This window comes from Melospiza melodia, chromosome 1 (genome assembly GCF_035770615.1).
Source record: "Melospiza melodia melodia isolate bMelMel2 chromosome 1, bMelMel2.pri, whole genome shotgun sequence".
Lineage (NCBI taxonomy): Eukaryota > Metazoa > Chordata > Aves > Passeriformes > Passerellidae > Melospiza > Melospiza melodia.
This window is the reverse complement of record NC_086194.1, coordinates 154,083,917-154,101,068: the sequence shown is the minus strand read 5'-3', so window position 1 is coordinate 154,101,068 and position 17,152 is coordinate 154,083,917. Positions and strand designations below refer to the sequence as shown.

Here is a 17,152-nt window from a genome sequence, read left to right as displayed (position 1 = left end):
TTGCACAGATTATTTTGTCTCTCTTATCCAGTTAAAATGCAGACACTGTGAAACTCTGGGCAAATCTTTTATCTTCTCTCTGCTTCACTTCACCATTTACAAATTGCAGACTGTAGCTCCCCATCCCAGTAATACTTCATAAAGATTGTGATTATGCAATGATTTACACTACACATAAATGCCTAGGACAGATGTCTAGGGAAGCATGTCATGATCCCTTTGTTCATTTCATGGAGTATCTCAAGATTTCATAACCATCTTGTCACAACAGCAGACTTTGGGTTGTTTCCACCTGCGTTAAATCCTTTAGCTCTGCCAACATTCAAAACCTCACTGTCTGTATGCACAAGTCTTTGTGCTTTAAAGCCTCAAGATGAAAGAGGAGATGTGGCCTTGGGGTGATAGCCATGGACCACAAACTCAGGCAATTTTAATTCCCTTCTCAGCTGTGCTGCAGCAATTTTCCAATAAAAGATTCAAAGCATGAATGACTTCCACTGGCTTAACACTTCTAAGGAAACTAAATTAAGCAGGTATTAAACCCCACTATTACACGAGCCCTAATGTCAGTCTGGTTGAAGTGAGATTTAGATTATTAACTTTTAAAAAGACCAATCCAAGACAATGCAACATGCTTGCCACAAAGCAGATAGGCTGTGGAAGACTGCTGAAATGAGTAATTACCATTTCCAGTGTGATAGCAGGGAAAATAACAGAGGGTTTAACTTCCCAATAATTCAGGTTGTGTCTGCCTGACTGACTAGGATCTCTGCACCTTGGTATTTGAAGCAGTCAGGTGTTCTCTTTTTACAGAGTAAAAGGAGTCAATTAGTGCCTAATCAGCAGGAAAAACACAGATGAGTAAGAATTAGTTACTGCTGCACCAAGTTTCCAAGACATAGGTTGAATAAGAGTCTATTATGACAGGATGAATTTAAATTTACTTTTTTCCTAGACCCTAAAGTACAGGTTATTAATTCAGGGCAGATCATTGCTTGTACTAAAAATTTGCATTAGCCGAGGGTATTTCCTCAGTTTGGAATACATATTTTGGACATATATTTAGCAGTTTATGAAGGTACTTCCATGTATACTAATTTTCTTTCTATTTAAAAATATGTACCTTACCTTTTTATGGCATTTGATATATTAAATAAATACTGTTAAAGACACAGTATACAAATTGATTGCCTTAATTTTTTAGCTTCTTTTTTTCTTTGGACACAGCCAGAAGCAAATGCATAAGACAACCAAATTAGGTGAAGTAGCGTATTGATGAAAAAAGGAATTTTTTTTTCCATCTTTTAGCACTGCTATGATATTTTACCTTTCTTGAAGGTAAGCTTTGATTAGGCAATACAGTGAGCATTGCTGACATGTAATTACAAGGTGGCTGTTCTATGGGGGTAGCAATTAACCATTCTTCTGTAAGTGTTGTTTCCAGTGTTGTCATTACTTCAGAGTGAAGCTGAAAGCCAATTAAGCATTTGAGTGCCACTGAGAGTCACTTGTATTTGTGCTTTCCAGGATCTCATTAAACCTTTGGGCAATCATATACCATTAAATGGCATAAATCTGCAGCTGTGGAGGGTCCACACTCAGATGCCCTCACACTGCCAGTGAAAGGAAAGGCTTTACATTGATGCAGAATTGATGCTTTGCATTGATGCAGGAGGGATCAGGTCGAGGTTGTTACAGCCACATCTCCAGGTTCTTGTTTCCTAGCATGCATTTTCTTCTACTGCAGTGTCCTGTACTTAAAGACCTGTAAAAAACCCCAACCGAACAAATACAGGTAGGAAATCAAGAGTTTTGACTTAAGCTTCAGCCTGGAGTTTATACTGTAATTCTCCTCCCCTTTTCATAATTATTTTGCAAGTACCCCCAATATAAACACACTCTAAGCATCTGGGCAGCATCTTAGGCTCTTCTTAAGTTATCAGGAAGCCAAGGTATATCCCCACAGTTTCTTGAGTAGGAGCCAGGCCCCCAGAGTAAGAGTTAGACCAACATGAGTGCATATCTGTGAGCAGGGAAGGAGCAAGAGGAAGAGTTTAACTTTCTCTCCTGATTTGACATATATTTGACATGACATCTGTGTTACACATTTGTAATGTCAGTTTGAGCCTTGGTCAGTGCTTGTCCTAACACTTCAAAACATCTCAATGCACTGTATTTGAAATCCGAGTTAACATTTTTGGACTTTGTGAGGGTGAAGGAAACGCAGTGTGGTTCCTCACCCCTCTCTCCTCCCCCAGCCTGAGCTCCAAGCTCCACATGCTCAGTGAGGCTCTGCAGGGCTGGTGGGAGCAATGGGAAGGCTGTTGGAGCAAATATGAGTGCTGCAAAAGCACCAGAAGATTTTCTTTGTGCTGACATGGAGGGTCATGAGGAACATGGTCTGCAGGTTGTAGTCATTTTGGAGCTGAAGTAACTGTGGAGCTGAAGACCCACATACTCTGCTATCTCAGAGCATTCTGGTTATTAACTGAATGAAAAACATCCTTCATGTGAAACAGCGTTGAAGCACAGTTGAGGAAGCTCTGCAGAAATACTGCTGTTTTGTTTATATGCGTTATTTTATGAATAATTGTACTGAAAGTAGAGAAATGTATCAGAAGCACAGGTCTTTTTGTAAGTGGAGAGAGAAACATACAGGAAAAGTTTGAAATTAGTGGTTTAAGGGGTGAAGGCTGTTACCATTCATTTCTTTGGTAAATCATCTCCTACCTAATTTTAATGTGAACTCTGACAAGCTTGTGTTTCAGCAGAGCAAGAATCCTTGACATGGTTAATGGTTTAGAGAAAAAGTCTTCACAAAAATAATTGCAAATGCAACCTTCCTCTTACCCTAATCCTCTACCCTCCCCCCACTCATGACTTCCATGGAAATTGTTTTAGCATAATGGCATCCTCTGGGAAAAGATGTCAGAAGATAATGAGAATATTTGGCAAAGTTACAAACTAGGAGATATACAGAAGGTCTCAGGGGGATTTAGTCTGCAGCACTGCCAGAGAGATAGTGCAATAAATGCTTCACTGATTACTGACTCACAGGAGTCTGTGGGGAATCAGACTTATTTTTCTCCCTTTACGCATTGGTAAAATAAAGTCCTTAGTCAGGACCCTAGTTGCAAGGTGCTGGAGCTATTGAGGGCCTGGGGCACAGGCAGCTTCCCAAAGGTAGAGAGGCCCCATTAAACCTTTGTGTGTGGCCTAAGTTGAACTAAGCACAAGCCACAGATGAGTTTGGTGAGGATCTGAGAGCCTTGGCCAGCTGCAGCACTGAGCTTAGGCTGGGCTTTTGGGGAGTGCGTCATGCTGCATGCACAGCAGATAGAGAGGGATGGCACTATGGAGACATCTACACTTGCATGCCTGTGTGTCAGCAGGGTGTCTAAGGCTCCCTCATGCTCAGGGAAGTCACTGGCACCTAAGATGTGGTACTGTTCTCATGGGCTTCAGCTCAGTTGCCCAGGCTTTAGGCATTTGAGATGTTCACACTTGAAAATCAGCCCAAGGTGGAAAGTGTAACACAGTAGAAGTAGTTGGGACATGGATGATGCGAGAAATGCTAGAGCATTTGAAGCAACACTAGATGCCTGTGTTATATCAAATTACTTCTGAGTCTCCTCCTAGCTGGTCTGTTAAACCCTCTCACTCCACTGAATTCTCTGGGGCTCCTTTGCCTGGCAGGGAAGGTTGGACAGCTGGCACCCATATGGACATCTATATTTGGGACTAATTCCCAAAGTGAATAAACCTTCCTCCCACCTGCCCAGGTCTCCATTAGCAGAGCCCTAGTTCCTCCCCTGGGTCAAAAGAGAAATGCTGAGATCATCTGCCCTAGCAGCAAACTCCCAAAGGTGGCAACTGGATGTTGAGAGGCTGGTTAGCAATCCTTGCAGCCCTGGGAACCCGTGAGCCTGGAGCCCAGTGCTGGGCACTGGAACTAAAATAAAGGACACGTTTATATGGACCAGAGTGCTTCCTTCAAGGTTCTGCTTGTCAACTCAATTACAAGTCCTCAGCAATTTAAGGGTATTCTAAGTGTACTAATTATCTCTGCCTTGGATGGTTTCCTTTTGTTTTAGTTGGAAGGTATATTTCAGTCTCATGCTGTTGCTGATCTTTCACAGTTCAATACAAGAAAAGAATAATTAACTTTTAAGTAAAACAAGAAAAATAAAAAATGTATTAAGAACAAGATACATACAGACAGGATCTTTAATTAGGGGAATTGCAGGTGAGTTATTTTTTTAAAGGGAATTTTTGAATGCAAATTTGCAAGAGGAAAATAATGTATTAGGGTTTGACCATTTTTAAAAACCTGGTTCTTTTAGATTTAATTAGAATTTCAGGCACATGGTGCAGCATTGGCATCAGAAAGGTGTGTTTGTTAATATTTAAGACATGTAATTGCAGCTATTGGCTTTAACACAGTTTTCTCATTACCATAGCTATAGAAATCAGTTTGGAAATGAAGCACAGAGACAAAGGCAAGATACTGGTCAGAGTGAGCTGATTATACATTTTAGTATTTCACAACTGATCAAACAAGTTCACCAAGAATTATTTACAACATCCTGATGCTAGCAGATCTTCTGGTCAGACAGACAAGCTGCAAATAGAATTTTGCTTGGAAATTTTCCATGTGAGTGGTTATTTTTAATGTGAAATCCAGCTTTCTGCAGAAACAACTGGCAGTCTCTCTCAGTGAAAAAATCAAACAGTAATGACTATTTTCAGTTGCCTTTAACTAAATGGAGCTGACTTAAAGTGTTTCATTTCAGTTCTGCAGTAGATAACGTTGGCTTCCCTGCAGTAGGCTCCCTGCTTAATGGTAGGTGTAGTTTGGAGGCCTGGTCCCTTCTATAACTGGGTTTCCCAGAGAACCACAAGATTTTTAATACCACTCAAAAATCACCTAGAGAGGTTTTGCAATGACATCAGATAGCTCTGGGGATTCTTACATGAGTCCCACCAGGCCCCATAGATTCGTAGGGATCCAGCTGAAGCAGCAGATCCCACACAATTTCAGGGTCTACTGGGAGTCAAACATTCTCACAGCCATGGTCCTCCAGCTCAGAGCACTGAGACCCCCTTGGTCCATCATCTGTGTTGAAGGCAGAGACAAAGAATGCATTAAACACCTCTGCCTTGTCCATGTCCCTGTTTGTGAGGTGCCCATCCACATCCTGTAACAGGTGATGTTATTTCTATGCTGCCTTTTGCCATTAATATATTGAAAATAATTTTTTCTTTTCTCACACATTTCTGGGCAGCTTCAGCTCCAGTTGATCTTTGGCTGTATGAATTTTCTCCTACACTGGCAAGCTGTGGTTCAGTATTCTTCCCATGTCACCTGACTTTGCTTACAGTGGGCACACACTTTCCTTTTCCAAAAGAAGATGCCTGTTCAGCAAAGCTGACCTTCTGCCTTGTTCGTTTGATTTCTGACAGTTTGGAATTGCCTGCTTTCCATTTTGAAATTGTGCATTTCCAAGGAGTGTAAGAAACCAAAGTAAACATTTTATTTTGTATAAGAATAAATAATTTAATCTCAGGGTTGTTTTCGTTTTTGGTTTTCTTTAAATCATTTTGTGACAAAACCAGGAATTGAAACATTGTCCCCTCCTAGGGGGTGAAAATTCTGAAATTTGCTCTCTGTGGCAAAAGAGCCACCGTGGTGCTGCATTTCATTTCCTCATTTAGGTTTGTGTCATTCAGACTCTGCAAAAAAAAAAAAAATCATAGCTCTGCAGCCCTCATACAGTGTTCTACAAATTTTAGCACACACTACAAATTTTAATAGCATTATTAAGCCTCTTTTAGCAACACAAAGGCTGTTACAGCTGGGATGATTAAGGTGACTTGTCAGCATCCCTGTGAGTCACTGCTGAATGTAAAGGACTAGAGGGTTGTTTTCTTAGATGAGTTCTTAGTCAGGAAAAAAACCCTTTATTCTCTCCTTCAGTCCTGCCACAGGCAGAGCAGTAAGTGATGATTCTGAAGTAATCACTTAGCCTGGAGCTAAGCAAACTAGGCTATTATTTAGTGAAGCAAAATGTGGGATGGTAAAAGAGCTGAGCCCACTGCCCATGTCAGAGCCCAGAGAGCCAAACTGGCTGCTGCCTTTGGGAGCCCAGAGGGTGCAGAGTCCACATGGATCTGGGACTGAAGAGCAGCAGTGTCCTCAGGCCAGCAGGAAATTTGTCTGCCCAGGGACAGAAGCTTTGTCCCACTTCTGCCCCCTTTTTCCTCCCCCTTTTCTGTGACCAGAGGCCAACACCTGAGCTGCTTATAGCATTGCATCCTACTGGAAGCAGTTTTGCCTCCCCTGGTAAGGTACCTTGAACAAACCTGGACAAAAGGTGTTTTTTGCTGTTGCGAAGGAGCTGTGAGGCAGAAAATCCTTAAAATGGAAGTGCATACGTAAGACTCCTATGCAAAACACCCTCAGTAGTGTTGGAGCAGTTAACCTCATTTTGCTGACGAAGTGAGATGGTACAGAGGCTTTCTTGTTGCAAAGACCCTACAGCTTTTTGGGGGAGGTTGTCCATGGATTCCTATTCAGTTACCCTTGCACAGTTTATGTAGTCCTGAATTCCTTTCACTCACCAATTATATGCTTCTACTTAACAATAGGCGATACTACCTTCAAACTTTCATCCCTAAAACCAAATTTAGCAAAAAGACATGCAAATGGGACTGAAAAAATAGTTAGTTCAAGCTTTTGAGATAAATCCTTCTCATATCTGAGAATGAAGAGAGATCTCAAAAGAAATCTCCTCTTCCAGCTGCAATTCATGGCAATGGTTTTCCTAAATTAAGTTAGCTCATGAAGTCTTTCATATAGTATTGGATTCTTCAACAAAATAACTGCTTTATATTTCAGACCCCATGCTCTGTAAGATATTGCCTTTTCTCATTGTCCAGGGAAAATACACAGATCTTCTGCTGGTTCCCCTGCCTGGAAGGTGCCTTTTGTACCATAGAACAGTGTGTGTCAGGTCAGTGGATCCATGCACCCACGGCAGTGGATGAGTGGAATAGCTTTAACCTTCTCTCCTCCCTGGCTGCCCCCAGTCTACAGCTAACATAAGTGGGCAAAACAAAAGCACAGCTGCTTTGCAATTCTGCATTTTGGACCACTTCCAGAGGTACCACAAATAATCCCTTTTGCCATAGTTCAGTCAAGTGAATTTGCTTATTTTTTCTGTCACTGACCAATAGCTATGATCAACTTTTCAGTGATCAGGACTGTTCAGTATATTAGTCCTTTACAAATAGCTCATATTTTTTAGGTAGAGAATATTTTAGACATGGACATGTAGAAGGACTGCATCTAGTAGTCAGAAAGAAAATTGAGAATTATCATTCTGATGTGATGTGAATGCATTTGCCTCACCCTATGCTTTGGTTGCTTATCATGAGTGGAGGGCTGATGTCTGGATGTGAGTCATCAGCAAATATTGTTAATAACATGTTCAGCATTGCCAGATTATGGGTCTAGGCAGAAGCATCCTTGGTATATGTACCCACTGAAATGAGGAACATGTGCTGCTGTAAACCTGAGTACTGAGTTACAGAAACAGCCCTCTCGTGTGCACCTCACTCCTGTACTATTAAATACATGCCAAACTTCTTTAATTATTTCTGTAACATCTTGCAGGGAGTTTAGAATTGTTTGTATGCAGCAAAGAATTCTGACGTTTATTCACAACTGCTTTTGAAGCGTCATGTCATTATTTCAGAGAAAATTAAATAATGACTGACAAAATTACAGCTTCCCTGCCTAGAACAGCATCCCCTTCAAACAGGATGCTGAGAACAATGAAGTCTCCAAGGGTATTTATAACAGAAGGAAATACTGAGTATGCTAGACAGAAATCCATGTTCTTTATGTCTTTTCTGTGCTTTTTCACAGGCTTGCTGCACAAAATGCTTTGGGTAATATTTTCTGGTTATTCATGTGTCCAGTTCTAACTGAAAATGAATTCGGCACCTGAATACTTTTCCATTTTCACTGGTAGTCCATTTGCAGCTGTGCTACTGCTGTCAAGGACAAACAGCATGTTGAAAACAGGGATGCTGAAAGCCTCTGAGCCACTCCCTATGTCACTGACAGAGGGCTGAGGATGTTGCAAAAGAACACAGACCAGAAGGGATTTAAATACAAAATTTGAAAAGAGTGCATGAATTTGACTGGCTGACAATGTGAAAGGCTGTTTTAAACACAGTAATCAAGCTGTGCATTAAGAAATGCACAAGTCTTTTGCATTAAATCATTAGGGCAGAGGTTGTGAAGGAGCAGGAAATGCAGGGATAATGAAAAAAGAGTAGGCATTATAACAGCAAACTCCTGTCCTTTTACCTCATCATATCCTGTCAAGGCTCTTTGGCTCAGGAAATTTTCCAGCTTTCATGGTTTCAGTTTGCATTTAAGAGGTGAACATCTGCACTGTTCCAAAATCAACTGCTGAACTGCAGAAGAGTTGGCCAGACACATTTGATCATAGATACCATAGTGATCTGTGGTAAACAGCCTTAAGGGGTTGCAGACACTTCCCCTTCACATGGTTTGTTTACCTAAGAGTAGAGTTTCACAGCTTCAGCACCAGTTCTTGCAGACTGTGAATTCCTTTATACCTGCCACCAAGGTCATTGGAGAAATCAGGTGCAAGTCTCATTTGCAGCCATCTCACTTGGCCTGTTCGAATGCAGATAAGAATCACCTTCAATTAATAAATGTTGTGTGAAAAGCTCATTTACATTATCAATTAAAAGTGTTCAGAAGTTTGTATAGCCCTGAGTATGCAAGTTTGTGATGATCCAGGTCCTGCAATTTCTATCAGTTTCTCTCCCTTGTGAAATAAAAGCCAGATGTATGGAAGTTAGCAATGGAGAAAGTGATTATAAGATAGTACTGTGTCATCATTTTATTAAAAGGTCAATTAAAAATTCTATTAAAAAGATAAGTGAAAAAATACTAAGTGCAATCAGCCGTTCAATATTCACCCCTCAGCAAGATTCAAAGAGGACATTCATGCTTTTAAGTTTCCTTAATAATCTGTTTCTTTTCATCCTTGGAAGAAAAGCAATATACTAACTTTCAGTAATGAGCTGTGAGTCAAATGTGTTTTTCTTTTAACTATTAAAGCCTTGCTTATGAGAGAAAATATCTCTTCAAAGTTGATGAAGATGAAATCTGCTTCTAGCAAACAGGTTTGAATTGAATAGAATACTTCCCTGCCTTTATGTATTTATATAACGATGGCATATGAGTATGGCAGTATATCTGTATTTTTCTCATTATTAATTTTGCCAAAATTTCAGTAGCGGTGAAATGGTCTGGCATGACCAGAAAGTCTTAGGAATTATGTGTGCTCATGGACTATGTCTGGTTTTATCCTCCTTCTGCAAGGCTCTCCCACAGAACACTATTGCACAGCAAGGATTGCAAACAGGAGAAAGTTATTGGATCTTTTCTTCTTTAGCATGGAAGGCCAGTATCTATCTCTGAGCCTTGCTGTCCAGCATGACAGCCACAGAAGGGGAGTACAGGCAGGAAGGCGGAGGAAAAAACCCAAGCCAAAAATTTCTGGTGTTTAGATGGATTTCTGCAAGAACTGGGGCCAAATGTGTAAGGCCTGAGGAGCAGCAACTGCAGCATGATGCACAAAGGCTGAACTTGAGACAGCTTGCAGTGAGTAGGAAAGTGCCAGTGGGAATGGGCTCAGGAATGGAGGCTGAACCTGCAGCCAGCTTTAGTAAGGCTGCAGCCTTCTGCCCTAACAAAAAAAAAAAAAAAAACCAAAAAACAAAAACAAACCATTACCAACCTCACTAATCTTCTGTACTCTTATCTTTCAGCAATCTTGACACAGAAGGGCTCTGTGGTAAGTTTTTTTTTGGGAAAGAACATAATCTGTGCCCGCAGCAGCCCTGTGCAAATAAACATGCCATGTGATTATTTTTTTCTGTTTAATCTTTGTAGCTCAAACACAAACTAATTTCCACTCAGAGAACTCCTGGGAAAATGCAGATGGCTTATAATCTTTTCAGACTCTGTCATCCCCTTTTTGCAGAATTTACTTTGAAAATATTTCTCCTAATCAGTATTTCACACTCTCTGAGACTCAAGATCTGTTCTGACATAAGGATAGATTAGATAGATAGATAGATAGATAGATAGATAGATAGATAGATAGATAGATAGATAGATAGATAGATAGATAGATAGATAGATAGATAGATAGATAGATGACTTGTATTTTATTCCCCCTTAGTGTGAGATATCTTTTCTAGTTAGTTCCTCACTTTAAAACTTGTCATATACCCCCACTAAAAGAAAATTCCCTCATATACCTCCACAAAAAGAAAATTCATTATTTTCCTCCTACTTGAGCCAGGGAGAACACCAAGTTTGCAAGCTCTATCATCCTTTGTCACAATAAATCTCCTGCAAGGCCTAGATTTTGGCCCAATTACCCATTTCTGTACCTCATTCTGAGCTGTGAGTCATTTCCCCAACACCCTGTTTGCTCTCCAGCTTATCTAACAGCACCTGATTTAGGAGTGCTTCTTTCAGCAGAAAACAATTTATAAATGTTTTTGCAGGTTCTCCCACAATATGTCAGGAAAAAAAAATCCTACTTGTCAACACCAGACAGTTTCTGAGGGAAACATGGCAGCCTAATAAGTTTCCCAGTGGTCAGCAGTGTTGAAGAGCTTTAAGAGATGAACACATTGTCAAGTTGAATACCAGCTCATTTACTCACCCACAGGGTGACATGGCCAAGAACCCCCTAAAACCCGCCTCACCCTGTGGCTTATAAATATGTGACAAGAGGCTTATCTGAAGTGAACTGGGCTGTGACAATTTCTGCTGGTTGAGCATCTGGCCAAAATTGTACAAACAATTTTGGCTGAGGAAGAGAGGTGGTTTTGTTCCGCATGGGATTTACTGCAGCTGATGTCGCACAGGCTTGCTGGCCTGGGGGGTCAGTCCAGCACTGACTCTGTTTATTGTCTGTTTTGATTAAATACAGGCTGCTTCAAATGCCTTTTTAAATCCTTCAAATATTGCCACTAGGGTGTTTTTCATCTGTAAATCTGGCACTGAATTTACTCAATCCATATTTAAGCTTGTGATTATACAGCTCTTTCTGAGCTATATGAGTTCATCTCAGAAATGAAGCTAAAAAACATCCAGGGTACTAATTAATAATACATTTTAATTCTAAATAATTCCATTCAAACTCTCAGCAACATGAGGTCACATCACAGCGTTCCTGGTAACTTGTGTTTTCATGATTCCCCTAAGAAGCTCATGCTGACCTCTTAAAAGCCCTGAAGGGTTGCTATTTATTATTTCAAAAAGCTCCTATCTAACCTTGTTCTTCCTGTCTGTCATTTAGATGTTGATTTTTGTGCTCTTCCAGGTGATCTGATGTCTAAATGCCTTGTCTAACACAGTATCTAAGCTTTAACATAATTTTGTTTATTTATTTTTCACACTACTTCTTCCCTGTGCTTCCCTCTATTGTATTTCACCACATCAACCAAATGGGAACTCGGGTCATCATTTCCCAGGTTTACTTCCTCCTCTTGCTGTAATCCCTCTGATTTTACATCAGCTCTTTCTGTTAAGAAGTCCCTTTGCTTTGAGAAGCTACACAGGGACATCCTGAAACTTGTTATTTCCATGATTTTCATTAAAATTAATTTTGCATGCATTGTATTTGTTTGAAAATGTCACAGCACCTGGGACTAGAAGCTTATCTGGCCAACTCATGGAGTCTTCATTTCTCAGAGAAACAGCTGCTCTCAACCAACTCTGCCTCACAACAGCCGCCCCTTGATATTATCTCCTCTAAGGGCTCTACCAGAATTACTCATTTTCATATCAATATAATCAAATTCACCACATACATATGAAAACTTCATTTGCTGCTAGTAATTGAAGACTATTAGACTGAAATTTCAATTTACAAAGAAGATGTAGATATTTTGAAAATAAGTTTGTTTTATCTGTCAAAATGATATTTACCTTTTTTGTGATTTTGACAGATCATTTATTGAAAGAAAAAGTTTTGAAATACTGTTTTTCGTATTTTAAGTATGCCAGGAATGATTTTACAGAGAGAGAATACAAAATTTAAAAAGAAAATGATCCTTTTCATTGTAACTCCTTCTCATTTTGCATTTAGATTTTCAATAATGCTGTAACTTAATTCAGATTTGATAAAGCTGATATTTAATGAGACACTGATTTTTGAGGACATTTGTAGGTGATGTGAGGTTTTTTCTTCTTTTAGATTATTTTTCAAAGCACTTAGGAGAGTATGAAAATGTTCTATCTGTCTTGGAAGACTTAAACATAACCATACTGAAGGCAATGGACAAAACAAAGAAAGTAAGTAAAGATTGTGAAATTTTCCTTACACTGTATGTTTTGTTTGTTTGGAGTATTTCTAGTAGTTTTCCTATCAGAATTTACTAATTCATATTTAAGTTCTTCTAAATATGCATGTTTCTAGCAAAATCCAGTCAGAAAAGCTTGTCAAAATGGTTGTATACAAAATCATTTAAGTCCTGTCTGCAAACTGTTGCAGTTTGGATATAGCCAAAATCTTTGTGAATGGTCCGAAGAATGGTCTTTGCATTGTTGTGTGAAGAGGTTCTACGTCCCCTGCCAAACGTGGGTAAGTATCAACACCAACATTTGGAAATAGACCAAATTTGAAAAAATAACCTGGGGGTGGGTTGAGGGAAAGCTCCTGGCCAAGAACAAGCTTTCATTTCCATCTGAGGCCTTTTAAACAAAAGCAGTGGTCACAGAGCCTGCCAAGAGGAGGTGCTCGGGCTGGTGCCCACCAGCACAGCAAGGGAGCCTTTACCCTGGAGGGAGGAGCTGTTTCCCAGGGGAAGAAGGTTGGTTTGTCCACCTGCACATCTCACCAGGGCTGCAGGACATGCCAGGCAGCCAATCCAGCTGGCACTCAGTTCATCGTGGCTGTACCTGCTCCTGTGTTCACACCACATCCCAGCTGTGTGGCTGACCAAAAGTGCATCAGTACATTGGGTAATTCCCTCCTCTTCCCTGGCTGAACAGTTAAATGTCCTGTGCAAGGTGGAACAGCGTCAAAAGGTGAAGGAAGTGAACCCAGATCCTCCAAACCCAGCCACAGACCCACACCAGGCTAGTCATCAAAACCAGAAATTTCAGCCAAAGTTATTCTGTGAGATCCCCTGGGCTTTTTTTTCAGTCAATCAGTGGAATGATGAATGTGGAGAAAGCTGCGCTTCTTCAGTGAAGCTGTTATCTTTGGTATTCGGGTGTTTGCAGGAGTAAAGTACTCATACATTTTACATAACCTGCCAAAATAAAAACCCAAAAGTGTACCTTATTTATTTAGAGCTTGAGCCAGGAAGCTGAACGTCTGTTCATTCATGCTGTGCATCTTCCACTCATAATGAACGGGCACTGACTCACTGTCTTGTTGAGCTGGATATTAAAAAGCAACAGATTGGTTCATTTTAGCTATGCATAATTGTTAAAAAATAGCCATGTGTATCAAATACTGCGGCTAAAGAGCAGGATGTCATCTCGTTGCAACTGGAAGTAAATAAAAGACTACATTTAAGAATTACTTCAGAAAGTTAATTACGAGGAGAAGTCCCAGCAGAGTAATGAGATTATAAAAGATATGTACTGGCCTGACTAGAAATATGGATAAGTGTCACAGACATCTTTTCATTAAAATCCTTTCATTAGGATTTTTCCTGCTGAAGCTGAGAAGTTTCAGCAACAAATGTAAACAATGGTTATCTGCTGCTGTGGAATGCAACAGGTGTGTCCATGATTGGTCTCCTGTGGATGTTTGGATTTACTGGCCACTCAGGGCAGAGCTGTTCTCGCTTTCTGCCGGGACACAGAACTTTGTTATTGATTCCTTTTCTAATCTTAGCTTAGCTAGCTTTCTGAGAACTTCCTCTTCTATTCTTTTTAGTGTAGTTATAATGTAATATATATAATAAAATAATAAATCAAGCCTTCTGAACATGAGGTCAACATTCTCGCCTCTCTCTCCATCCTGCAACACTTGCAAGCCCTGTAACAGATAAGAAAATCTGGAATATTAATAAGTGTTTCATATGTCTACTTGAAGAACCCATCTGAAATATAACCAAATAACAATTTCTTTGAATTTTATTTTCTTAACTGAGGATTCAAGCCTAATGGGTTTTCTGTCTTTCAGGAATACTTCAGCTATTTGTTAGAGGTGGCAGAAACAGAGCAAAGCTAAAATTGGAAAAGCACTTTTAATTCCATTTAGTAGAAACTCTGTGTGAACACAGTCAAACAAAAAAGGTGTTCTCAAATACGCTAAAATAGAGCTTTCTGCCAAGGATATGCTCCGACACTACATCTTTGTTTGGAAATTAAATTTTCAATTCAAAGTTTGGATTGTTTTCAATAGGAACTCAGTTCCCAGGAAACAGGTTATGTGACCTCATTGCCTGCTAAATCATTGGAGTGCAAATATTAAAATTTCTGTCTTAAATAGTTCAAGTTTTACTTAAGTTTGTGGTCTAAAATCTGGACTTCAGCCATCTGAAATCAGAGCTGGATGTGCAGCAAAAGTTAGTTAGCACATTGAGATAGCATAATAAATGATGTTCATCACCAGTGACACACAAGATGAGAGGCAGCTCATAGCTCGAGCTGACTCCCTGCTTTTAAATGGCCATGGACATGCATCCCAGGCAAGACTTGGGTTTTCTCTCCTAGTGCAGCATAAAACTTTGTCACCAGTCTGCCACTGCAGCCACTGAGTCTCTTGAACAGTCACTGAGTACTAGCAGCATTGGAAAATTCATATATAGAAAAGAATTCTGGAATTGAAGGCCTGCACTGTGGGGCCCACCTGCACACAGTGTATCTACAGTGGCTCAGTCAGTTTCCAATGACCCAGAGCAGCATGATTTCTGTGTACTTTATTGCCCTCTGTAGTCTGAAAGAGCTGTCAGCACAGCTTTTTTGAACTGAGTTTTCTCCAGCCTTCCAGTCCTCTGCTATCTGAAAGTGAAACCATCATCATCTGTGGCAGAAAACATTCCAGTGTGTTAGCAGCTTCAAGAACCTTTGACTTCTTGAATTCTGAGGAGTCATGCAAGGATATTCCAGACATTCATGCCTTTCCTCTTCTAGCTCCTTATCAGAGTAATGAAAACTCTTGGGAACTTCTTTGATCTTCTTTCACTGTTCTGGGGCCAGATGCCTCCTGCCAAACCAAACTAAACTGCACCTGGGAAGCTCTCAGGAGTGTAGGAACTGTTCATGCTCCATTGTTTGATGGGAGGTCTGAAGCTAAAAATGGAGAGGGTTTGATTTCTCCAGGAACATTTTTCAGCAGGGAAAAGACTGAGTTGCATTTGGAAGCAATATACTTCAATACAAACCCCATCTAACCGGAAGATGACTTTCTGTTTCAGTTCTGTTTCCTTGTGCTGTATCCTCACAGCAGGAAGCAAAGGGATGATCTCTGAGTGCACACCACTCCTGTAAATGCTGAGGTACAGCTCTTCCTTTGGAGACAAAAGCAAAGCAGGCTTGCATGGAAAGGAATGGCAGACAGCACAGGAAAAGAGGGATGGAACATTGCAAATTTTCCTTTTTTCAGACTCTGCAAAAGTCTGATTCTTTGCTTTGGAGGGACTTTCTTCCCTCCTTTGCAGCTCTTTTATGAAAGACACCTAACAATCTGTCTGTGACAGCAAAGGACCAGACTAGCAAAATGCATTTGAGCAGTAGTGATCAAAACTGATTTATTTAAGACTGGTTTTGTGTACTTACATACACAAAACATAAACATTAATTTTAAGATGAAAACAAGACAATTCTTCAGTGGAGCTACAAAGTTCTCAAATAGCCCTCCAAGTCTTCTGAGGGGGAAAAAACCCTAACTGCTTTTTACATGTTGCTTGTAGAAACATAGAAAGGGAGGTGTGTGGTGTGCAACAGCAAGGATTCAATGACAAACACAGCATGTCTAATTATCTGCTTCTATGAAATCATTAATTTTTCTGCTCTGCTCAGAAAAACCCAAAGCTAAAAGTCAGGGCAGCCTTATCATTACTTGAAAATTTCTTGATTAGTCTAAAAATAGGAGCCAGTAAAGTAAAAGAGAAGATTATAGGAGCTGAGAGAGTAACACAGGGCTTGAAATTTAGTTTCTGATAGTGCATTGATGGTAATTATGTAAATTACTGCAATCTTGAGGGTTGATACCCATTATAAACCAGGATGCCTAGATTTTGTTTTTTTTACTTGCATATTTGACTAATAGTAACAGTAGCACTTATGTAAATTTTATCTCAAAAAAATTATCTGGGAAGAAAGTTAGATAAGTCTTTGTTGACAATGGTGTTCCACAACTAACATTATATTTGAGCAAAAATGAAATTTTAAATTGCTTTTTTGTTTTCATAAAAACCGTGTTAAATTGGCTGGCACCCATTTTTCCATGAGGTTAGAATTTATTTACATTTTTCACAGAATAGAGTCTTGTTCTCTTTGAAATTACACTTTTTACAAATGCACCTTTCACAGAATTAATGCAATGAATAGCTGCTGCACAAGAAAAACAGGTATTGCTCTGTTTATCCTGAGTATTAATTTTCATGCATTGACTTGGAAAACAGTTCATTTGTTCCTTTAGATTTATAGCTTTTTAAAAATGTCAATCAAAAATCATGGCATCATTAAGGTTCAGAATCATTCAAGTTGGAAAAAATCCTTAAATTCATCAAGTCCAACCATTAACCTCTTGACACTGCCAAATCCACCACTCAGCCATGTCCCCAAGTGCCACATCTGCACAGCTTTTAAATACCTCCAAGGATGATGACTCCACCACTTCCCAGAGAAGCCTGCTCCAGCCAGTAACTGAACTGACTGTCTCCCAGCTGAAGAGAGAAATGCTGGTGATAGTGCTCAATATATCACCAGGTCCACCCTGATACAAGGCAGAGAGGACCCTACAGATAAATGCTGTTTTTATCTGGGAACATTATTAAAATATGTTTTGGACTTTTTATTTTGTTTATTTTTAAGATCGTGACTGTTAGTGCGAGTCACAAT

The 17,152-nt window shown here is 39.9% G+C and overlaps 1 protein-coding gene across 1 annotated transcript in view; it reads left to right on the top strand.

Annotated features, from left to right (window-relative positions):
* NECAB1 (N-terminal EF-hand calcium binding protein 1) overlaps positions 1-17,152 on the top strand; it is a 53,396-nt gene that overhangs the window by 15,426 nt on the left and 20,818 nt on the right. Inside the window, exons 4-5 of the mRNA XM_063151794.1 lie at positions 9,877-9,902; positions 12,324-12,421. Coding sequence (XP_063007864.1) covers positions 9,877-9,902; positions 12,324-12,421 — 124 coding nt within the window. The remainder of the gene's footprint in view (positions 1-9,876; positions 9,903-12,323; positions 12,422-17,152) is intronic.